The sequence below is a fragment of the Paroedura picta genome, chromosome 5 (genome assembly GCF_049243985.1).
Source record: "Paroedura picta isolate Pp20150507F chromosome 5, Ppicta_v3.0, whole genome shotgun sequence".
NCBI lineage: Eukaryota > Metazoa > Chordata > Lepidosauria > Squamata > Gekkonidae > Paroedura > Paroedura picta.
The window spans coordinates 58,267,397-58,287,887 of NC_135373.1; the positions used below are offsets into that span (position 1 = coordinate 58,267,397).

Consider the following 20,491-nt stretch of genomic DNA (forward strand, 5'->3'; position numbering starts at 1 on the left):
AAAGAAAGGAAGGATGTGGACTTGCACCAAAGACCAACTTATTAAGGAGGCAGCTATGGGCTACCGAGCAGAGGAATGATTGTAATGCTGCTTTCCCCACAGCCACATCACTTCTGGATTCCATGTTGATCAAACAGTGTTTGATGAAGGGAGGCGTTTTCTAAGGCCACTCTACCCAGAAACACAACTGAGAAAGACTGAGCTCTAGCTGAATGTGCCTTGACTGGAAAAGGGCAATCTACTTTCAAAAGAGAGTGCGCCATAATACTGCTCCGTGAGCACCAGGAGGATTTCGTCAGCAGCTGCTGCACTTACCTAGCTGGGCTGTCATCATGAGTCTCACAGAATTGCAGGCGTCGCTTATGATTCTTATTGGGAGACGTGTGGAGAGGTCCAGCAGCAGGACATGCCCTCCCCCTGTGCCTATCCACAGGGCTGTATTCCTCTGCAAACAGATACTCTTCACTCTTGCTGAATAGGCAAGGCTTTGTTTGGATTCTTTATTCAGCTTTGGCACCTCCTCTCTAAACCAAAACATGAAGGCATTTTATATTTTAAAAATATTTTTACATATTTTTGCATCTAACATAGGTTCCTTCAGGCATTTCATATTTAATTCCAAAGAGGTCTCATTAGTACAGCCATTGTTCTGTTACAAGACAGCAGTGCTTTGAGCCAGATAGATTTCTCCCATTCTCATCAACAGGAAACATCCAGCAGAAGGACATGGGCTGCTGACAAAATGCATCTGATAAATCCTAAAGAGCCAAAAACTCTTGATTCTGAATTAGAGTGTGTGGTGTGACTAGTTTACTGGTTTGGCTTTAAGTTATACTGTTAATTTTTTAAAACAGATAAGCAATTCATAAATATACTAGATTGAAAGCCCATTGTATCTGTGAATACAATGGGCGCTAGCATCCCCTCTCCTCCCCCCCCCGGCTCCCGGGCAACCCTCCTGGCAGGCCCCCCCCACCCCAAAAAGGGCTGCTGCGGCATCACGCAGCCCAAGGAGCAGGGCCGCCGCGTCTCCCCTGTGGTAGGCCTGCTCCTTTGGCCATGCCAAAGACTCCCCCCACCCCCTGAGTCCCTGGTGCGGCCCAAGGAGCAGGCCCGCCGCATTGGAGACGCGGTGAGCCAGCTGCTTTAGCCGTAACAAAGCTCCCCCCCTTCCCCCCAGGGCCAAGGGGCCAATCGGGAGCCGCACGCTGCGCGGCTCCTGATTGGCCCCTTCGCCCTTTCGAGATTTTATCTCGGACTCACTCCGCCCCTTTCTCCTCCAATCTACCCCTTACTGCTTTATTCTTACTGCTCCCAGTGCAGTTTACAGATACAATTTTATTAATGAAGGCTAAGTCTGCTTATAAACCAGTCAAGGAATTGGGAGAAAGAGAGAGAGAGAGAGATAGCAAAGAGAAAAAGATTCTGCTGGCGCATGCTGGGCTCATGATCCCTTTAGATGCTACTGACCTTGTTTAATTGTTTTGCTGGCAATAACCCCAAGATACCTACCAAGGCTCACAAGGGTTATTTTGCTCCCCCAGCACTAGCATTTCATTTTAAAGTCTTCCCCCAGTTCTCAAAGACAGGGCAGAATATAAATCACATAATAATAAATAAATGGATAAAAATTAAAAATGGCTTGGCCACCAACAACCCACCTCCCCCAGGGGCAACTCTCTCAACATAATCAAAAACTCACTTTAGAAAATGTACACAGTCTATTAGTCCACAGAGCTTCTCTGCCTTCTTATCCCAAATTTCCACAAAATAACTATTCTTCTTTGCCAGGTAGATTGAATTGTCTACTGCTATTGAAATAATATTGGCGTCACTGTAAGCTTTGTGGCATAATCTGAGAAGGAAAATAATCAGGAGATATACACACTCAATATATATATATATATATGTAGTCATATCACATAAATGACAAAACGCTTGAGCATGCAAACATGTTTGACAAAGCTCAATGGGTTACAGACAATGTATGAGCTCTAAAATGGCGGTATCCCTTCCCACTGTAGCCCTGAAGAGCCAATCAAAAGTTAACAGAACTCTCAACAGTCACTTGCAACACAGCACACATGGGATGAGAGGCAGAGACCTTCTGTATGTGCATGGCAGTGGAGCTGTTTGGTATGCAGACAATATTCAGGGCAATTACAGAGATACAGGTCGGAGTTTAATCAAACAAAACATTTAAAAACTTTGCAGAATTGGGAGAAGGCATATAAATCAGTGGAAGATTTTCCTTATACACCAATTTGAGGAAGGTTTAAGTTATTGATTTATACAATTTCTCTATAGATTGTTTGAAGAGCTGGATGTTACTGATCCTGAAGATGCCTACTGTTAACTTCCCCTCTTCCCAAAACAATTAATGAATGGACATAAGTGGGACAAATTCCTCCAATGCCTTTTGTCCTCATGTGGTAGAACTCCAGCTCCATCTCATGCAGCTCCTGAGGGTCCCCTGTTCCCCAAGAGTCGCACTGGGGGTCAGTCAGCAGACATTACCAGTGAATCTATGCTACGGATTGGAACAATGGAAATAGACACAAATACATGTGAACTATTCAAAATATGTTTGCAAGTCTATAAATACCAAATGATTGTGAGCCGCTTTGCATCTGTTTGAAAACTATTAATAGATATGTTTGTCTTACTACATTATATTTTACAACTGGCAAAGGTTTTTTAAGTGACAGAAAACCTACTGTCCTCCACTCACCCACTGCTACCAATTATACATGGCTAAGATTATTATCAGAAAGATCAGTAACCTCTCCTCCCTGTGCCCCCCACCCCACTAAACCTATGGAATTCTTGAGACAAGGCAGTCACAAGAAAGAAAAATCATATTATTCCTCTATTAAAGAAAGAAACAACTTACAGTTGGCTTGTTGCTGTCTCAATGAGTTTGTGAACTGATAAGTCACTGGATAATGCGATGATCTTTGTTCCGCAGCCTCCCCAGACGACATGTTTTTCAGATGAGGAATTGGATTCACTTAAACATACAAGTGGAGTGTTGACATTCCCAATTGGCAAAATCCGCAAAGGGGCTGCATCCTTGCACTGAATCAAGAGAACAGCAGGTGATGAGGGAAAATCTCAAAGCACCAGCTGATCACCCACAAGCTTTTAAAGAAACTACAATTGGCAAACAGGTAGTGTGAAAAGCTCCTGAATCCCAGTTCTTGCTCCCAAATGTTGCTCTTTGTGCTATGCCAGATTACAGGATATGGGAACTCTTATGCTGTACTCATATTTTAAGGATCCTGTCTGACACAAGCTGCAGTTTCTTACAGGGGGCACAGATGTATAAACTTGAATTCAGGCATAATACAGTTTACTTCTTTCCTATCTCTCTCATCTTAACTAGTTGCTAAATTCTTCTGCAGTACAGAGAAAATCTAACTCCTGATACTGTCCAAGGCACCATAGTTCTAAATGTACTTCAAGTTAGAAGTATTTTCCAAAGGGAACAACTTATATGTTCTTAGTTATTGATAATGCTCATGAATTCTAATATTACAGGCATTTCCAACACATCATATGGTCTGGAGGCTCCGCACGCTCTTACACTGTAGATGCCAACATACAACAAGGCAAAATCAACAACCACCCGTACAAGTTTCTTCTCTGCAAGTTTCTTCTCCCTGTGGAATGGCCTGCCACAGGAGGTCAAGAAGGCTCCTACTCTCCTGGTTTTCTTCAAAGTATGTAAAACAGAAAGATTTAAGAGGGCTTTTCTCTGCAGGCAATACGGTAGCACTGTACAAAATTATTCACAAGTTACTATTTGTGTATAGCTTGGTGTAAGTTGGATACTGCTATATATTTTTGCATCATTTAATGTGCCATGTTAACACCTATGCTTTTTTTCAGTGGCTTATCTGGCCCAATTCAAGCACCAAAACATTTAATGAAAGAATTTAATGAAAGCACTATAAAAGAGAGTCCTAAAGACAAATATTTATTGCTAATATTCAAATGAAAATTTTTCATATACCCTCATTGTCATTGTACCACTGAATAAAATTACTTTTTTTAAAAAATGAAGGGACAGGTGCCTTTCCACACACATAAGAAAGTAAAAAGTATGAAACTGATATACAGTAGATGCTATGCTATGCAATTCTTGAAAGAAGTAACTGCATATGTACCTTTACTGCTTTGTCTTCAAAAACTGCTAAATGTCCATCCGCAGTACCCACTAAAAAGAAATTCTTCTGCTTGCTGAAACAAAAAATAGAAGTATAGAAATGTGTTACTGAAATAAATGCATCATGCAGCACAACAAACACATGGAATCCTTACAGATAGAGTCTTGCACACTAAAAAGAACACACCAACATATAACGTTCTATGTAGGGTGATGTAGATTTCTGTACTATTCTGAAAATCTGCTCTAGACAATTTATAACATTTAATCCACCCAGAGACCCAGTGGTACCTTTGCTTTGCAAAAGAGTTGCAATAAAGACATGTGACTGAATCTGACATCTTCTGCAACTGGTGCTTGTGCTTCTCATCTTGGGTATGAAAGGCCCACAGAGAACCAGATTGTGTTCCTGCTACAATCCAGTTCTCCTTTTCCATAGGAAGTGTCACCAGGACCAAGCACAGAATTCTGGAATCTGTAATGCCCTAAATTACAACACATAAAAGGAAAATACCTTGATGGAATTCCATTTATTTTTCTGTGATTTAAACATTTCATAGGTGCTGTATGTAATAAACACAAAATATCAAAATAATCCTTCTAGCCTGAATAAGTCTTATTCTCCCCCCTTCCCCTTTAACTGAATCTTTAGGAGAGGGTTAATTTGTTTTATTCCATTATCTTTCCAAAATTAGTAGGCAACTCTGTAACCTATGCAACATATGTGGATATTTCTTTCTCATGAAAGTATCTCTGTGGAGGAGCAGACTAACTTTATTTATGTAAATATCTTTCTGGAACCTGAGGTGGTGGTACAGCTGTGATGTTATTTTGAGCATGGAAAAAACTTCAGTCCCCATCTCCACACACACATTCTTATAACAACCTTCAAGTTGCTTCCATCCCTGCCACTCTCAGTATCAGAAGAATGTTTATATTAATGTTCACCTAAGCCCCAGGCAGACTGTTTTTTATTTATTTATGTTCACATTTGTATGCTGTCCTTCCATGAAGGCTCAGGCCAGCTCACAGCATTGTATAAAATACATTATATTAAATACATATATAAAGATACATTAACAATGTTTTAAAACCAGTCCTCTTAATTTAGGTCAGCACCCACTTCTCCCCTGCTACTCAGAACGTTAGGACTTCATCACATGCATTTGTGTACAGTTTCCCCCTAAAATCATACCATAATCCAGACATACTAATAAATCTAACCTGGTAGAAGCTGATGCCTAACAGTTGAGCATGAAACAACAAACGCTTGGTATATGAGCTGCTAATAAATATGAGTGCTCAACAGATATCTTCTACTATAAAAAAAAACTATGACAAACTAAAATAAAATGCCTACAGTCAAATTAGCTTCTGTCTCTGGCACTATATAACATTTGTTATTGAACAATTCCATTGCTGAAACATAATTAAGATATTTTTTCAATTAATGGATTATATTTTGACTCCACTGTTCAGTCAAAATTCCAAAACTGCCTTTTTATTTTAGCTTGCTGGAATAAAAAAACAATGACAAAGTTATAATTGAGATCTTAGCCCTACACATTTGTTCCCAACAGCCTAATCATTATAAATTTCAACATTTTTTAATTAAAACATACATTTCTCGGTGAATGTGTCTTTTTGGACACTAGTGAAGCATCCAGCTAAATGATAAATTTCCTGATGCATTTGCAATAAGTGCCTTGGTCAACACCTACCTGACAAGCCTGTCCATTGGTATTCAGGTCGATGAATGAGAGCTGCCATGCTTGCACATTCCCAATACCTATCCAGATTCCTGTATTCTTACAGCTTTGATTTGTAGCAACCATGCACTCCGACACAGAGGCACAGGGTAGCGAGATGTATCTCATTAAGCAGACAAGTTCAGCAGAATTCAAAATCTCAAAAACCTGCAGAAACATCACATTAGATACAAGAGTAAATAATGTCTCCTGGAAATATTTTTTGTTCACTTCATTTATACCCTGCATTTCCTCCCACTGGAGACCCAAAGTGACTTACAACATTCTGCTTCTTTTTAACTCCACAACCTTGGGGATAAATTAAGCTAAGAGTGTGTGACTGCTCCAAAGTTACCCCACAAGCTTCCAACAACCACAGAAGAGCAGGGATTCAAACTTGAACCTCCCAGATCCTGGTCTAACATGCTAATCTCTGCTTCATGCTGGCTGTTTACAAGGGTTGACTGCCGCACACTCATTCAAGTTACTTGAGCCAGCAGAGTTTAAATAATAAGAGCCACTATATTATTAAACTACACAAGGGTGATGCTGTATTGTCATGTACCAGTAATATAATCTGGTGTGTAACTGCAGGCTGAACATATATTTATTGATAGAGTTTGAATATGTAATGGGGTGATGTACCAGCTGCTTAAAGAATAAATAGCTTTATTGAAAATTGAAACAAATTTGTAAAGAGAGAGAAGATTAAGAGCGTCTTAGCAGTCTAATTGCTGTTCTTCATCTGAAGGGAAGCAGGGAGTAAGTGTGCTCAAAGGAGCAAGAAGTCTCCAACTGAGACCATTGGGAGCCAGGAAGAGATTATTTGAAAAATACCAGGAATTTCCTAAATATCCTAAACACACTTCTTGTTCAATGTCCCCTGTAGGGTTTTCTTCATATATACTGTTGAATCATGTACACTCCAGATCTTGCATATTTCAACAACATTTACTCAGAAGGAATTCCCACTGGCTGGTACTTCCTTCTAAATACGCATAATTAATACAAAACCAACATATTATCTGATTAAGATAAGCACAGTATCTTTGCAAGTAATCATAAATCCATTTACAACATTAATTACAGTGATATTCTGAGAGTTGGGGGACAAGCAAAAGTTTAAACATGCCTACAACACCGAAATGATCTACCTGGGCAGATGTAGGTCTTTCCTGAGGATTTTCTTTCAAACACTTCTTTATTAAATTTTCAACTTCTGGCCAGGGGGAGCAGCTATATTCTTTAACAGGATCTATAATACAAGTGGTTGAAGTCACTTGAGTAGATAGAATCTACACAGATCAGCATTAATATTGCAGTGCCACATATTTTTACCAGCTTTCTCCTTTTGAGAACTGCACAGACTTTCATCTATTAATTCATCTACAGGATTGCACTTGAATTGGCTCTGTTCATGTTGATGTCTCTTTCCCATTTTGTCGACTTCATTCCTCTTCAAGGTCTGACTCACCTCGATCTTCCTTCTCTTCTTTCTTTGACAATGTATTCTCCACAGAAGATACACCAAAATAGCCCCCAAGACTATATCTGACTATAGCAGTTTTTATTCCCTATATGTAGTTTCTGAATGTTCTAGGTAAAGGCCATTTGTTCTTCTGGCAATCCCATTAACACATGAACACAGCCTGCTATGTTTCCATCCAGACTGAAAGGTAGAAGGAAAGAAACACACATTCCAACCTATTGACAAAAGTAGTTGGAGTTTAGCCTCTTCCACAGTGCAACTCCAGCATTCACCTTCAAAAGCTGTTGATTTTTACATGGGCACCTCGGGTGGACTGTCATCTTACCACAAGGTCATACTGCTTTCTTACAGGAAGGCTAGAGATACCAACCTGGTCATTTGGTGTGTCACTTACAATGATCAAGAAGTCATGTTTTAAGAAGAAATGCAAGAAATCAGTGGATATTTATCAATAAGCAATTTCAAAAGTAGAAATGCAGAATTACACATAAAGAAAAAGACAGGTCACCAAGGCCCAGTCTTCTCTATTAAATATCTTTAAATTAAAGGTCACTGAATTCAGTTTGTGCTGTTCTGTTTCTTATACCATAGGCCATAAGATCTTTAAAATGTCTTCATAAAAGCAAATGCAGAGAACATCAAGTACACTTAACATATCCACACATGACTTTTTGCCAGATGACATATACTGAATTTCTGGATCTCTGAAAACAGAATTATTCCTATTATAGGATTGTCTACTAGAAAGTAAAGTACTTCAAAGACAGCCACAGCCTTCAGATCCATGAATTAAGAATTAAGAAAATGAAAGCTACCTGGCAACTTTCCATGGACAGCTAGTTCATCAAATTCATTTGGAAATTTCAAGCCTTCTAATATTCTCCCACCAGCTGTTAAAATGTCATACAAAAGCAAGCCAAATGAATAAACATCAGCTTGCTGATTGTAAATAACATTTCCTCTTGCAACTTCTGGTGCTCTAAATCCTTAAAAAAAAATTACACAATACATTATTATGCTTCTCACTGGGAAGATAATGAACTTCTCATTAATTTAAAAACAATAAATAATGTTAAATGCCCCATGGAATTTCATCCCCAATGATCAAACTACTATTTATTGCCTAGAAAGGATATGAGTTTTCTCAGAGTTAATTACGGGAAAGAGTCAAATGGGTAGCCGTGTTGGTCTGAAATAGCACAATAAAATCAGATTCCAGTAGCACCTTTAAGACCAACAAAGATTTATTCAGGGCATGAGCTTTTGAGTGCAAGCCCTCTTCCTCAGACTATGAACTCCTTACATGACAGGGAATATATAGCAAACATCAATTCTGTTACATCAGTAGACTGTGTCACACAACCAAATACAGCCAAGGATAATTCTTTGTGAAAACAGCCAATCAATCCCCTGGAATTCAGTGTCGTTTACAAAAACACAAGGAGAAACCAAACTGCCTGTGTCAGAGATCAAAGGCTCTCACCTCAGCATATGTTGCCTGCCCCATCTGTCTCCATACAACAGTGAGACATTCCTGCAAGGGAATTGCTGGTAACTATCTTATCCAAAGGCCAGGGAGTCAAACTCATAATTCCGTTCCATTGCCATTACCTTACAGTCACATTATCACAAATAAAATAAATTGTGAGGAATGTGGATACACGAGTTGACCAAGGTTAGCATGGGATGTGGGGTTAGCCTAGGATGAGTTTTTTTGCCACAACTTCTTGGTCTGATAGGCTATTTTATCTGTTTTAGTTTTTACTGTTTAGGGTTTGGGGGGGGGATTTTATTGTGATTGAAACCTGCCTCGAAGCCTCTGGGGGGAGGCAGGAAATAAATAAAATAATAATAATAATAATTTTAAAAATTAATAATAGTGAGATAAGTTGAGTCCTGGGTATGCCATAGTTTTGAGTGTTGTAATAACTTGTTTTCTTTGTCTACAACAGACTAACATAGACTACTCCACTGGAATAACAGACACCTGCTAGATTCTACCAAATTTTCATCAGCATGTCATGAACAGTAGTAGTAGGACAAAGGTCTTCTACATTTTTAGGCAAAGGTAAGTGAGACTTGTGGGAGACCAGAAAGCAGATGTCATTTCTAGGCATGCCTAAGGAATAAAGAGAGGTCACTGAACTGAAATTCTTCCCAGCCTCACAAAAGGACAGCTAGAGATGGCTCAAGAACTGTCTGAAGAATCTGCATTCCTGACAACTCACATTACTTCCATGTGTTACCATCTTAGCTTTAGTCCCAAAGTGATTCCAGTCGTATTCCAATTTGATTTAAATATTATGCCTTTCATACCTGGAGTGCCTTCTGACGTTTTTATCCCCATTCTGCAACAATACTGAGCAATGCCATAGTCAGCAATCTTTGCAATGACTGCTGAATTAGGATACAGCGTGAAAAGCAGCACATTGTGGGGCTTTAAATCACGGTAGATAATCATTGCTGAATGTAGATACCTATTAGGAAAAGAAAATATTAAATAATTGAACCTAGGTGCTGCAGCAGCGTCAAATACCAAAGCTTGACATGTGCTCACAAGGCCAGCACTTACTGGTCAGACATATACCTAGTGTACCCCCAAGACTTTCATGCTTCACCCTATGCTGTTCATCTAGGTAGGGGCTGAGGGGGCAGTGCGGGGTTCGTGACATGACCAGCTTCAGAGTGATCAAAGAAAAGATATTCCACATTTTATTTAGGACACTTTTCACGCTTCAAGTTAAGTGGCAGGCAATGAACCAAGAGGTATTAATGAAAACATTAACCTAAGTTAAAAGTTAAGAAAGGTTAAGCACTAACTCCTATTTGCAGCGACTGGTAAAGTGCATCTTATCTTTCCTAGAACTGCACCTACCACTTGTACTTATTCTTGTTTTCATAGAATGCAGAGCCTTATGGACACTATTCAATTTAAATTTCTCATCCTGAAATAGCACAATAAAATCAGAGTCCAGTAGCACCTTTAAGGCCAACAAAGATATATTTAAGGTGTGAGCTTTTGAGTGCAAGCACTCTTCGTCAGACTAAGAATAAATCTTTGTTGGTCTTAAAGGTGCTACTGGACTCTGATTTTATTGTGCTAATTCAGACCAACATGGCTACTCATTTGAATCATCCTGAAATAATCATTTCATAACCATTCTGGAGTGCAAGACGTGAAATCACCCTTAGCAGAACGCCATGTATTATTGACTCTCAGTATTTTTCCATTCTGCATCTGTTTTGCCTCACCCCTCCTTGCCTTGGCAAATTGTTTATGACTTGTTATCTTTTGGAGAGGTCCTGTGTAGTGTCTGAAGGGAATAAATGTCTATGGGAAATGTTTAGCACCCAGGTGCTAAATCTCAAGTTGCTTTCATTTTGGGGATGAATGGGATTTTCCATGGGAAAGGCTTTTGGTGGAAAAGTGCCTGGGTGAAGGGGGGGTAGGTATGGGCTGAAACCTATATGTATTCTGGTTTTACATTTGTGCTCTGTTTTTAGCAATATCTGCCTACTGTGACTGTGCCCATTTACGTTCTCTTGTACTAAATAAAACTCCTTATGGACTTTTAAAAAGAACTGCCCAAGACTGTTTTTTTGTCCTTGTGGAAGCGCATTGTCGGGTCGTGAGAAACCTGTTCCACATATTTCTGGTAAGACCTTGGAGGAGGAGTGTGCCATTCAGTGCTTAACTCAGGGCGGCTGTCCTGCCCCCTAGTGCCTCCTCCTCCAACAGGCTTCCCTGTCTGTCCAGCAGCCAGCCAATTGCCTTCCGTTCTTCATACCTAACCACCCCCTCCTCCTCCTTCTTCCCTCCAAGGCTCAGAGGCTTTAGATCCCTGCTGTATGAGAGCTGCCCCTGATGGTGAGTTCCTTTCCTGGGGGCCTCCAGCCTGCAGCCTTTCCAGGTCCCGGGGGGGAGGGAGAGGCCATCCACAGAGTTCTTCCACCCCCCCCCCCCATCTAGCACCCATTGTATTCCTGAATGCAACAGGGTTTGTCACTAATCCTTAACACTATTTCACTTCCCTATATATTTGGAAAACAGCCTCCTGGGAGAAGACTGTCTGGGGCCCTGTCGGTCCAGGTCCAACCTGATTGGTCCTCCCCCTCCAGCTCCCACCCTCCCTCCTTGCCTGCTAGAAGCCTTGTGGCTGAGGCCTCCATTGTTGCCCACGAGGAGAGAGGCAGTGACAGGGCTTTGCGGCCCGCAGGTACGCTCCTGCTGGAAGGGAGCTGGGGAGGCGGAGTTTGCAGCTTCCCTGCGGGAGCCCGGGAAACACTCTTGCTAGCAGGGTGGGGGGCTTTCCCCTCCTTTAGCCCGTTTTGTGGGCCAAAGGGAGCTGCAGCCACCCTCTCATGCCTTCCTGCCTGCCACCCCTTTCAAAACCCATTTTTAAAATGGGTTTTGGTACTAGTATATTAATAACAGAGTAATAAAAAATTACACTTACACACAAGTCTAAAATTGTTGAGTATGAACAGAAACATACTTGTGTGTGTGTCTATATACCTGTAAAATAATAAAAAAATGTAAAAGCTTTGAGACAGACTAGTCACTTGCAGATTGAAATAAGCATTTTACCTTAAGCCATCAGCTACATGTAAAGCTATCCTGTGCTGGAGCGTCCTGGTTAAAGTCACATTGTCTTGTTGCAGTAATCGATCTAGAGACCCCTTGGGGGCTAATTCCATGACAAGCATCCTGGGACGCACTGTTGCAGCCAGAAGAGACACTAAGCTAGGATGGTGGAGGTGACAAAGCACCGCAAGTTCCTAGGCAGAATCAAATACAGGCGCAATTTTAAAATTAAATTTTTAAAACTTGCAACCCTCAAAGATAAACAACAATAACAAAATACAGCAACAATGGGAGCAAGTTTACAGATAAGTATGTAGAAAAGATTTCCAAGTATCTGAAACTATGTTCACATGCAATTGTCTACGTGCCAATCATTCAAATGTTGATCATGTTGTAAGGTCTTCAAGACAGTAGATTACTGGGGGTGGGCATTTATTTCTGCAGTGTTCAGATTTTATTATGGACTGTAGGCTGTTCAGAAGCAGGAGACTGAAAAAAAACAAAAACAAATCCTCTCCAGTGTTCTAACATAAGTCTTCAAGTAACAGAAAGGGCATGGAGGGTCCATTTTTGTTGACTATCAGGAGACAGGCAAAGAGCTAAAAAACAGAGAAGCACCCTCAAAGATCAATAAGCACTCCAATCCAACCTGATATGGGTAATTACTTCATCCCCTAAATATTGAATAACTGGACAGGCCCAAAGCCAAAGCCAAAGCCAAAAGTCAAGTCTTGTAAGTTACAACTTAGACACTTTACTTGGTCCTTTCCTAAAAGGGTGCTGTGATGTCCTTCTTGGCCACCCTTGGGGGGTGGGGGAAGGAGGGTTGTAGATCCATGCTGGGAAACATCTGAGCTGTAATTCCAGTGGATCCCTAGGTCCCACCAGGAGGTTAGTATCCATATTTCCACCATATCCTAAACATGATTTGTTGCTGAATAAGTCACTGCTTAAGGTCCGGTATAAAATTTAGGCCCATATTCCATTGCTTTGGCAAAAATCAGCACTCTTAACTCCTAATTCCACTCATTTCTGATACTCTGCGTTATCATATTTAATAACTGACACCAAATATTTGTCAACCAATACTGTATGTTTCATTTTCTGTGTTGATTAGCTGAGAGTTTCCAAGAGTAAGGGAGATTCTGAAACTGCTGCTGGGCCGTATATAGATGCCAAGAGATGCTGGAATTGTAAATATTGCCTTTCAACAGAGGTTGACAGGTCATATCTAGACCTCAGCTGAGCAAACAACAAAAAATTATTATTAACTGGTCCAAAGTAAAAATCCCTCTGTCTGGCCAATTCTTCCACAAAAGAGATTATTTCCCAATTTTTAGATTTGGTACAACATTAGAAGTGCTGACACATGTTTTGGAATGTACCACTCTGTACTGTGCGGCACCATTATAAAACGTTTTAACAAAACACCCTCTATGGAGGTGAGCTCTCTTGCTTGATCAGGTGATCAAGGAAAACACTGTGGGACATGATTGCCTTTGCTCACACTGTGCAAATAACTATATATAACCTTTAAAAAATGACCGGTTTAAAAATGATTACAATCTTCCCTGCTAGCGACTCTAAAAAGCGGAAGCTTCTCTTACTTGTCTTAGGAGCCTAAGTGATGTATGCTTATTAAAAATCTTCACAGCTACTTCTTCACCACCATAAGAAGCACGATATACCGATCCAAATCCGCCATCACCTTTCCCAAAAGAAAGCAGAGACAAGAATTGGAAAAGCACAAACCTTCCTCAGGTTAAGAGCTTGTTTTTCAAATGCATGGAGCTTTACTTCCCTAAGTTCAAAGCTGACTGTGATCTGTTGCGCTTCCTGATAAAGTACCTCTGAACTAGTTAGAGCTGGAGTATTAATCATTAAATGAACACAACACTCAGATAAGAATAAGAGTATTAAAAATCCCCAAAATGAAGGCAAAAATGCATACAGTATTCATGGTTTCATATTTTTTTTATTTATTATTTCGACTTATTGCCCGCCACTCTCATAACAGGCTCATGGCGGGTTACAACATTCCGTTAAAAACCCCATTAAAATCCATCCGGTCATTCATCAGTACAGACTCCTAAAACAGACTCCTAAAACAGTTAAAAACCATGGCAGTCACTGACCTGCTAGCCCCTCAGAAATCTAATATAAGAGTGGGAGGAGGGAGCACAAATCACATGGTGGGTGCTATGCTCTTAACACTGGGGGGCCCATCAGATCTTCCTTGCTGTGCCGGCCTCAACCATAAACCTGGCAGAAGAGCTCAGTTTTGTAGGCCCTGTGGAATGCTGAAAGCTGCCCACATGTCCTACAACTCCTCCAGGAGCTCATTCCACCAGGTAGGGGCCAGGACTGAAAAGGCATAAAGCCCTACGGGGGTCATAGGGCAAAAGGTGGTCCTTCAGATATGTGGGATCCAGACCGCATAGGGCCTTGACGGTCAGAACCAGGACCTTGAACAGAATCCGGGCAACAACTGGCAACCAATGCAGCTGTCTCAGCACAGGCTGGATATGGGCCCTCCAAGATGTCCCCGTGAGGACCCTAGCAGTTGCATTCTGCACCACCTGCAATTTCTGGATTTAGGCCAAGGAAAGGCCTGCGTAGAGCGAGTTACAGAAATCTTTTCTCGAGGTGACTGATGCAGGGATCACTGTGGCCAAATGTTCAGAGGATAGGTAGGGCGCTAGTAGCCGTACCTGGCAAAGATGGAAAAATGCCTGACGGGCTACCTTCTTGACCTTTCATGCCCTCACCATGACTCACTGCCATCCTGATATTAGCTTGATACAGACTCATCTTGCATCGCTAGACCCATGCTAAGAAATGCACAGGGATGAAAATGGGGGTTCCCATAAGAGGGGTTCCAGTGGCGTCAATCTCACCCATCATTTCTTTCAAGTTTACCTCTTATTTTATCTGGAAGGAGAATGAAAACCTAAAGTTCAAAATGCAAGCCACTTTTTCAAAGAAGGAAGTGTGTGAAGCAGGGAAGCTGAATCCAATTTGCTCTTAATTCCCCAATTCCCTCCCCTTCACTCTGTCCTGTCTGAGATACAATGGTTAAAACTGAGCACACAAATGGAAAACAAAGGAACTGAAGAAGCAATGACTTATTTACATAGTGCTAAACCATGGTTTGAAATTAATTCTGAAAAGCCACACAGGAGTACTGAAGTTAACAGAATTTGTGCAATGGTATTGAGTTGCTCCCTGAACCAAACCAGGGCACATTCCAGACATGGTAGATAATGCACTTTCAGTGCACATTAGAAGCAGATTTTTCTGTTCCGCACAGGAAAACCCAACTGCAAAAGCATATTAAAAATGCATTATCATGTGTATGGAATGGGCCAAACATAATTTAGCTGAACAAAACCTTCATTAATATTCTCATAACATAAGATATTGCAAAGAAGATTTTAAGAGGTTAAAGAATTAAAAAAATAAAAATGAACTGGTTGCTAGACATAGATTTAATATTTATAATACTGAAAAATATTAATCTATAAATCTTTAATATTTTCTCATGGAAATTGTTAATAGATTTTTCACAATACGTTGCATTCCCATACAAAATGTAAATGAATATCAGTCTCTGGCAACTGAATCTACTAGTTACAACAATATTATTATTTACCTAAAAGAAATTCTGGTCTTTGGTAAAATTCTAGTTCTTCAGTGTTCAACATGATATTCCTAGGCAAATCAGCCAGTATCAGGTCAGGAGCAATCTGGGCTATTGGAACGGTAGATTTCGGCTGATCTGAATTTACCAAGAGATCACCTACATTGAAAGACATAAATATATTAAAAAGGCAACAAATTAAACAGAGATATAACACAATATACAGTGCTCATTATCCATACATCACAGAAGTACAAACATTTCAGTAAATTATCTAGTGAAGATGTGCATAAAATTATCTTAGTATAGGTATATTTAAAATTAATTATGTCCTGTGTTTCCCTGAAATAATTAACCTTGCTGCCTTGCAGGACTATAGGCTACTGCTTGTTTCCAGGCAGAGAAATAAAAGATCAAAGGTCATTTTGCTTATAAATCTACAAATTGCACAGTTCCTGTGGGAATTGAAGCTTCTCTGGAATAAAGTTGCTTCTCAAGGGATAAAATTGCTGCTTTATCTTGTATACCGCTAATGTTTATATTCTGAAAGATTGTCTTTGGATTCAAGAGAATTTTTATTTCATGAACTGCCCCAAGCACTTTAAGGAGTCCTCCTGTGTACTGCAATATACATGGCTTCCATACTTGAAACTGAAAGACTGTGAAGTTTTTCTTTAATTCTCTATATGGACAGTCCAATAAAACCACTGAAAATATCAATTTAGCAATGTAAGTGACAATCATAGACAGTGACAATAGTGACAATCACAGATAGGCACCAATTTGTAAAAATACTTTACTGCACTAGATACCTTCTTCTGCTTTTTTAAGTAGGTCGTCAAGTAATATCTTCCGATGCTCTTCACCATCCTCAAAACTATACAAAGCCCACTTCTTCAAGAGTGTTTCTCCTTCACCAGATACATCCACATCTAACAGCCCGGGAAACCACTCTTCCATAAGAGAATCAATGTGATCTACAACTTGCCCCAGGAGAATGCATCCTTAATAGGTCAAGAAATAAATGATCAGAACATACACATTTTAACACTAATATATCCCACCTTTTGTAAAAGCTTCGAAGGTGTCTTAAAATCTGATAATTATGGCAATAATTATGTTTGGCAATAAAACAGTAAATTACAAACAAATAAAAACAAAGCCTTCTAGAAATCTATATAAATGTAAATACAACAACAGACCTCAAAATAGAACCTAACCTTTTCTGCAGGAAGGCACAGTAACTTTTAGGAAACTATTTAGACTATTTTCAAAAACTGCTGATTCCACAAGGGAGTATGCTTCAGGTGACCAGTTCAGGTATATGCCTTGTCTCCAATACATCCTGTTAGGACGAAGAGCTCGTTCTAGGGAGATAAAGAAAAATCCACTGCTTTCTTATGTGAATTGGTGAGATAAATTAAACTAAAAGAAAAACAAAATGCCCACTTCAATCAGATATGCATAGCTGCTAAATTATAGTCCTATATATGCATGTACGGAAGACACTCAGTAGCCATTATGCATCTGCATCGACAATAATCTCAGAATAATGACTTATCACTTGCTGGAAAAAAAGGTGAGAACTACATACAATACCAATCAGAAGGGAGTTGAATCAGATATTCAACTGCATCTGGGTCAGAAAAATGAAAAGCATGCCTACTGGATGGGGGATACGCTTCTAGGTAACACTGTGTGTGAACGAGACCTTGGGGTACTTGTGGATTGTAAACTAAACATGAGCAGGAAGTGTGATGCAGCGGTAAAAAAGGCGAATGCCATTTTGGGCTGTAACAGGGGCATCACATCAAAATCACAAGATGTCATAGTCCCATTGTATACGGCACTGTTCAGACCACACCTGGAGTACTGTGTGCAGTTCTGGAGGCCTCACTTCAAGAAGGACGTAGATAAAATTGAAAGGGTACAGAGGAAAGCGACGAAGATCATCTGGGGCCAAGGGACCAAGCCCTATGAAGATAGGTTGAGGGACTTGGGAATGTTCAGCCTGGAGAAAAGGAGGTTGAGAGGGGACATGATAGCCCTCTTTAAGTATTTGAAAGGTTGTCACTTGGAGGAGGACAGGATGCTGTTTCTGTTGGCTGCAGAGGAGAGGACACGCAGTAATGGGTTTAAACTTCAAGTACAACGATATAGGCTAGATCAGTGGTCCGCAACCTTTCTTAGGCTGCGGACCGCTGCGCCGGGGTGCGAGGAGAGGGCCACCCGGGGCCCCACCCGTGCGCGGCAGCCCCGCTGCAAACGAGCACGCGCGGACTTGCCGTGCGTGCGTCTTTGCGCACCCGGACGCAAACGCGCACGCGCGGCAAGTCTGCACGTGCGTGTTTGTGCACCCGGACACAAACGCGCACGCGTGGCAAGTCTGCGCTCCCCACGGCTCCCTCTCCCCGCCCCTCCAGGCCACAAGGAAATCAGCCGCCAAAGCAGCTGATTAGCTTGCGGCCCGGCAAGCTTCTCTTCCCGCCCCCTCCCAAAGCAAGAAGCTTGCCGGGCCGCAAGCTGATCGGCCGCTTCGGCGGCCAATTTACTCGCAGCCTGGCGAGCTTCTCGCTGTGGGGGGGGGAGGCGGGAAGAGGGAGCCACAGCCCAGCGCCGAGGCCTTCACGGCCCGGCACCGGGCCGCGGACTGGGGGTTGGGGACCACTGGGCTAGATATCAAGAAAAAGTTTTTCACAGTCAGAGTAGTTCAGCAGTGGAATAGGCTGCCTAAGGAGGTGGTGAGCTCCCCCTCACTGGCAGTCTTCAAGCAAAGGTTGGATGCACACTTTTCTTGGATGCTTTAGGATGCTTAGGGCTGATCCTGCGTTGAGCAGGGGGTTGAACTAGATGGTCTGTATGGCCCCTTCCAACTCTATGATTCTATATTCAATAATTCTCTCCCTCTTCTTTTCATCCTTATTTATTGAAGGTTTTAAGAAATATACTGCATTAATAGTGGGGAAAAGAGAGATGAAAAGAGAAAATACAAAGAAGAAACAAAGTTTTAATGAGAAGAAATTAAAAAAAAAAATCCAGAATCAAAACATTTACTATTACTGTTCATATATCTTTAAACATCAATATTGGGGGTGAGGAAAGAGAAAAAAAATCAGAGTGACAATTATGACTATTCTTCTTGAAGCCAAAGCTGTTACTCATTTTCCTCCATTATTATATATACAAAATTACAATGAAGACAAAAAGAGAAAGGGGTGGAACAATTCTACATTGTACCTGCACTGTGGTGCTACTAGTCACCTCCATAAGGGGATAGTTACGTGGTGGCTAAAGGGGAAGGGGGAGAGATGCATTCCCTTTTTACAACTGGAGTCAAATAAGTTTTGCAATTTGGTTGAACAGCATTTTCTAAGTGGGAAACATGGAGAACTGGGGCTACCGCATAAAGTTTCTGTGCTTACAAGTCAAATGATTTTTTTTTAAACATTTAACCCAACAGCTACTTGGTGTCGTGTGGACATGGCCACAGCTGTGTGCAGGGGAAGTGAATTTGATGTTACCATGGCTGTCAATGGGCTATGATGCCATTTTTGCTGATGCAACTTTTCACCTGCTTGGGGAGGGGAGGCGGATGTTGAAAACAATTTCTAAACCACCTAACTGCTACCATTCCCCATGGAATACCCACGTCTATGCCAGCAGTAAGTTTTGTGTTACTGCTCTTGAAGTGTAGTGCTGTGCAATCCTGTGCTGGCAGAACTCAACAACAGTACAGAGTTGTTAGTACTCTGTGCCAGCATAAACTACCCAGAGTTATGCCAGTGTAACTCTGAGTTATGCCATCATAGGGTCAGTCAGGTCCCTATTCAAATTCGGTCCCCCCTTTAGGATTGCTCTATAAATGACCAATTTGGCTGCCAAAATAAAAATAGCAATTAAGCCTTCCTCCAAAGCAAAACTGCAACCACCTCTTACTCTTTACTTCCCATATTCCCAAAGCAAGCAAAAGGTGACACACATTTCATAATTTATGTGTGCACAGCTATGTCAGTGGCCAGAAGCAAACAGGGAGCTATCTAGGTCTCATATTAATAGCTCAAGGGCACAAAATGAAACTGGCCAATTGCCATTTTGCTGTTCACTGTGTGTATATTTACAAGGCATACAAAGAATTTAAATAGAAGCTAAGAATAGGGGGATGTGAGGAATCAGGGAAATGATACAGGATTTGTAACAGGTTCACGCTGTTTGAAGTAATGTCATTATGAAAGTTCTCACTGTGTAGTGAAAAAGTGAAATTACCTCTTCCTGAAAGCATATATGGAGACACTTCAAGCAATCTGTTGATTAGCCTAGACCAGAATCCCATTGGAAAATACGGCATTTCATACAACCGAATAATAATTTCTGAATTTTCACAGTGGGGTAGCTCTATGACAGGTCTGTTATCTGACAAGCTGGAAGACAAAAGAAAATTGCTATCAATCTGAATTTCTTTCTTTCCCAAAGTTATTAAAAAATCACAAAGGTACAAGAGCCAGAATGTACAAAGAATTTTTTAAAGTGTTTTTCTGAATTGTGTCTGGTAGCATGATCTTTTGATCAGTCGAAACAATTTATCAATGGACCCATAAAATATCACTACATTGTAAAGCAATAACTTTTAACTACGTTTGATGCTAATGCTAATTACAAAACTGAAGTGCTTCTTACTGTGAAACAATGAAACTAGTTTTTAAAAATGTAATTATCATGAGTTTTAGCAGCATTAGACAATGGTTCTTATAAATGTGAGTAATCCACTTATCCTCCTTAGCTTTTATCCTAGACACCAGGGAGAGACTCACCAGGGAGAGACTACACTTTCCAATTTTTAAATGGAAGTCAGCGTATTTTTCCT

The 20,491-nt window shown here is 40.8% G+C and overlaps 1 protein-coding gene across 1 annotated transcript in view; it reads right to left on the bottom strand.

Annotated features, from left to right (window-relative positions):
* Positions 1-20,491, bottom strand: part of LRRK2 (leucine rich repeat kinase 2) — an 82,587-nt gene that overhangs the window by 5,088 nt on the left and 57,008 nt on the right. Inside the window, exons 35-49 of the mRNA XM_077338190.1 lie at positions 19,894-20,048; positions 16,851-16,997; positions 16,443-16,634; positions 15,643-15,789; positions 13,598-13,698; positions 11,994-12,184; positions 9,722-9,882; positions 8,221-8,391; positions 7,071-7,171; positions 5,890-6,084; positions 4,460-4,653; positions 4,170-4,242; positions 2,894-3,078; positions 1,703-1,855; positions 316-524 (exon numbers count right to left, since the gene is read on the bottom strand). Of these exons, the coding sequence (XP_077194305.1) occupies positions 316-524; positions 1,703-1,855; positions 2,894-3,078; positions 4,170-4,242; positions 4,460-4,653; positions 5,890-6,084; positions 7,071-7,171; positions 8,221-8,391; positions 9,722-9,882; positions 11,994-12,184; positions 13,598-13,698; positions 15,643-15,789; positions 16,443-16,634; positions 16,851-16,997; positions 19,894-20,048 (2,375 nt within the window). The remainder of the gene's footprint in view (positions 1-315; positions 525-1,702; positions 1,856-2,893; positions 3,079-4,169; positions 4,243-4,459; positions 4,654-5,889; positions 6,085-7,070; positions 7,172-8,220; positions 8,392-9,721; positions 9,883-11,993; positions 12,185-13,597; positions 13,699-15,642; positions 15,790-16,442; positions 16,635-16,850; positions 16,998-19,893; positions 20,049-20,491) is intronic.